Source organism: Octopus bimaculoides, chromosome 14, assembly GCF_001194135.2.
Source record: "Octopus bimaculoides isolate UCB-OBI-ISO-001 chromosome 14, ASM119413v2, whole genome shotgun sequence".
NCBI classification, from domain to species: domain Eukaryota; kingdom Metazoa; phylum Mollusca; class Cephalopoda; order Octopoda; family Octopodidae; genus Octopus; species Octopus bimaculoides.
In genome coordinates, this window is record NC_068994.1 from 5,303,949 (window position 1) to 5,307,901 (window position 3,953).

General features: G+C 36.8%; 1 protein-coding gene across 1 annotated transcript in view; it reads left to right on the forward strand.

Moving 5' to 3' along the window:
- Positions 1-3,953, forward strand: part of LOC106868336 (receptor-type tyrosine-protein phosphatase T) — a 32,784-nt gene that overhangs the window by 2,186 nt on the left and 26,645 nt on the right. Inside the window, exons 2-3 of the mRNA XM_014913543.1 lie at positions 595-725; positions 1,859-1,946. Coding sequence (XP_014769029.1) covers positions 595-725; positions 1,859-1,946 — 219 coding nt within the window. The remainder of the gene's footprint in view (positions 1-594; positions 726-1,858; positions 1,947-3,953) is intronic.

The window sequence follows — 3,953 nt, forward strand, 5'->3', positions numbered from 1 at the left end:
AAATGTAATTTGTTGTTGTCGGCACTCCGTCGCTTACGACGTCGAAGATTCCAGTTAATCCGATCAACGGAACAGCCTGCTCGTGAAATTAACGTGCAAGTGGCTGAGTACTCCACAGACACGTGTACCCTTAACGTAGTTCTTGGGGATATTCAGCGTGACACAGTGTGACAAGGCTGACCCTTTGAATTACAGGCACAACGGAAACAGGAAGTAAGAGTGAGAGAAAGTTGTGGTGAATGAGTACAGCAGGGTTCACCACCATCCCCTGCCGGAGCCTCCTGCCAGTTCGTATTCCAGTCCATTCATTCCTAGACTTCCATCCCTCTCTCCCTCCCTCCCTCCACTCATCCTTCCACTCATTCTGTATTACTGCTTTAATTAAACTCGCTACAGTTACCTTCCCATAGAAAAAAGTAAAAAAAAAAAAAATATAGGAAAAATGAATGATATTAGATATTGGAACGATGAAAATTGTGAATAACATTAAATATAATACATTGTTGCTTGAGGGTAGTAAAAATATAGGTGTATTCAGGAATTCAAAACCGCATAAATTCTTAACCACCTTCTTTTGGTCTGTTGTTTTCTGAGGATTTCCTAAGGATCGCGTGAGGTTTGAAGACGAACTCATTTCTATTTATCGGCCATTAAGTGATCCACCAATTATGAAATACATAAAACAACAATTGAAACTGCGTGAACCGTTTTTAGATGACTTTTTGGTAAGTGTTTTCTTTAAGTTGTTAATTTGAATACAATTATTTATAAATACATCTGGTAAATTGTGAAAAGAAAAAACACCTTCTGGCCCGTTGCATTTTTGACAGGGCGATAAAGAAGTGTCTAATTCAATGTCGAACAAATCACGCAAGAAACTTCGTTCAAAGAGAATCGATTTTTCTGTTTCTCATCGATGTTTCACCATTTAATGATATACATTGATGAATGCTACACACAAGCATACACACGCACACACGCACGCACACACACATGCGCACACACGCGCGCACTCACGCACACACTCATGCAAGCATCCATACATGCACATGTAACATGTACGACTGCAAAAGATTTCGTCTACCAAATTCCATTCATAACTTATTGGCCATTTATAGGCCATGACAAAAGTCACTTGTCCAAAGCGTCACGTCGTGGAAGAGAACGTGGATCCACGTGGCTGTTAAATGAACTTGTTTACTACACAACAACATCTGCACTCATATAGGAGAGTATGGGAGACTTTACTGTAACGTCCTGAAAATGAGCAACGTTATTTTCAATGCTGGTGAGCAACAACTTTTAAACTAGATTATAATTCTTATTTGTAATTTTCATTTATGTTGCTAATACACTTGAGAAAGGCATGAACATTACACCATTACATGTCGTCTGCTTTAAAATCAAGATATTGATCCTATCTAGTGATTAAATGTTTCAGACAAGAAATATAGCATGTAGTTATCTCAAAATGAAGCAAGGTTTTAGTCAGTAGTACATTATTCGGAATGCGTTTTCAACGTATTTTCCATCTTCATTGGTCTATAGCAGGTGAGTAGCTCAAAAGTTAAAAAGAACGAATATCTGTAACAGTGATCTAAAGTGTACTAATAATGTTTGGCTTATAAAAAGGCAAGTAGGGATGATCTGTACATTAGTGCAATATTGTTGAAGCAGATCGTAATTTTCATTAGAACAAATACATTTTTTAAAGCAATACCATTTTTTTAAAACATCCTTCTTCATTGCCAGAACATTCTACTTCGTAGATCGACCTTTAGACTTAACTTATTTTTTAATCGATTAATTAAATACATGCTTAAATATTCATGTTGCTAAAATATCTATAATTTTGCAGACGTTACCAAAAGGCCTAATCCACCCTTCTAAAGCGGCTAGTAAGACAGTGAACGCAGGAAAAAACCGCGACAAATCTATACTTCCATGTGAGATTTTTTTTAATTATACATTTATAAAAAAGACAATAACGATATGAAGGTTCTTACGTTCCACAATTTGAAATTTCTAGCCAGGAGAGTAAGAATTGACCAGCAGAATAAAACAGGCACATGTATACTTCCTATCCTAAGTAAGACAATGTCAGATAAAGAATAGATGCGGAAAAGGTTACTTACAGATAATAGGTATCAACACTCTAGCCGTCCCTGTTATAAGTTACAGTTACAATATCCTTGATTGGATTCTAAACGAACTTATCAAAATAGAACAAGAAAAATAATGACAGGATTTAGGATGCACCACCCAAAATCTGACATAGAAAGGCTATATATACAACGTACAGAAGGTGGTAGGGGTCTTATGCAGCTGGAAAACTATTATAAAATAACCACCATAGGACTTCAAAAATACCTACTTCAGAAGCAAGGAAAACTAATACAAATAGCCACAAAAGACGAACAATACAAAAAACTGTTTTCAGTCTTTAAGGAAGCTAACAAATACAAAAAAGAAGTCACTGTACCTAATAACAATGAAGAAAAAGAAGAAACAACAAAAGCTGTGAAACAACTGGAATCCAAACTAAAACTGGAACAGCAACGGATCATGATAAAATGATGGCAAGAAAAGCCCCTTCATGCAAATACTGCGTCAAAACTAAACGCGAAAGAAATAGACAAAGCAAAATCCCAACAACTGCGGAGATGTTCAGCAGAAATTGAAGGATTTTTAATTGCAGCGCAAGACCAAAGCCTCTCCATAAGAAATTACCAAAAACATATAATGAAAAAAAAAAAAAAAGGGACACCAGTGACTGCAGAATATGTGGAGATGGATACGAAACACTAAACCATATTGTCTCTGGCTGCCCAGTCCTGGCTAAGAAGGAATATGCCAACACCATGGAATAACAACAGAAAAAGACGGTATAGGCACACGCCAGAAAAGGTCACAGAAAATGAGAAAGCAACCATACTATGGGATATGCCAATATACACAGATAGAGAAATTAAGGTCAATAGGCTGGATATAATTATCAGAAATCAAGAAAAAATGCTTTCTGATCGATGTATCAATGCCAATAGATGATAACGTTTCTCTAAAAGAAATGGAGAAACTTACAAAATACAAAGACCTGGAAATAGAGGTAACTCGATTGTGGAGTCTAAAAACAGAAACAATTCCTCTCATAGTAAGCGCATTAGGTATGATAAAAAAATATTCAGACAAATACATAACAAAAACACTAGGACTAACAAGTATATATAACATACAAAAAATAGCACTACTAGGCACCTCGCACATCCTACGTAAAACACTTTCAATGCAGTAAATATAAGAGCATCACAACAAACCACAGCACAACCCAAGGCACTCAGAGCTGCGCTCGGTAGTGCAGGGAAAGCACGTGATAAAACAAGACTACTGAATAATGACAATGATAATAATAATAATCCTTAAGTGATAGAAGAAATGGAGAAAAGGCTTATGCTAGGGTATCTCTGATGAATTAAACGAGTGCTGCGGTCAAAATGTAATGGAAGGAAAAAAGTTTCACGCAGTCATTACATGGGCAACTGCATTAGTGAAGTATGAGACAAGTATCGTCAATTAGAGGAAAGTGAAGTTACAGAAGCTACACCGAAAATAGAGGAATCTACTCACAATGCACGGAGCAATCCACAGCAAGAACAATATTGACAGGCTGTATGTATCCAGACACAAAGATGAGGGCTGATAAGCTATGAATGTTATATGTTCTTAGAAGAGAATAACTTAGAGTGTTATATCAACTGTGCTACAAAATCTTTACGTGTTCAGGGGTAATATCTGGTATAGCCAAGACAGAAACTTGCGTGGAGGCAGAGAACTACAAAGAGAAAAGTACGGAAGTCGAAAGTAAATGGAATGGAAAAAGATATAGGGTCAGTTTGCGAGAGAGAGAGAGAGAGAGAGAGAGAGAGAGAGAGAGAGAGAGAGAGAGAGAGAGAGAG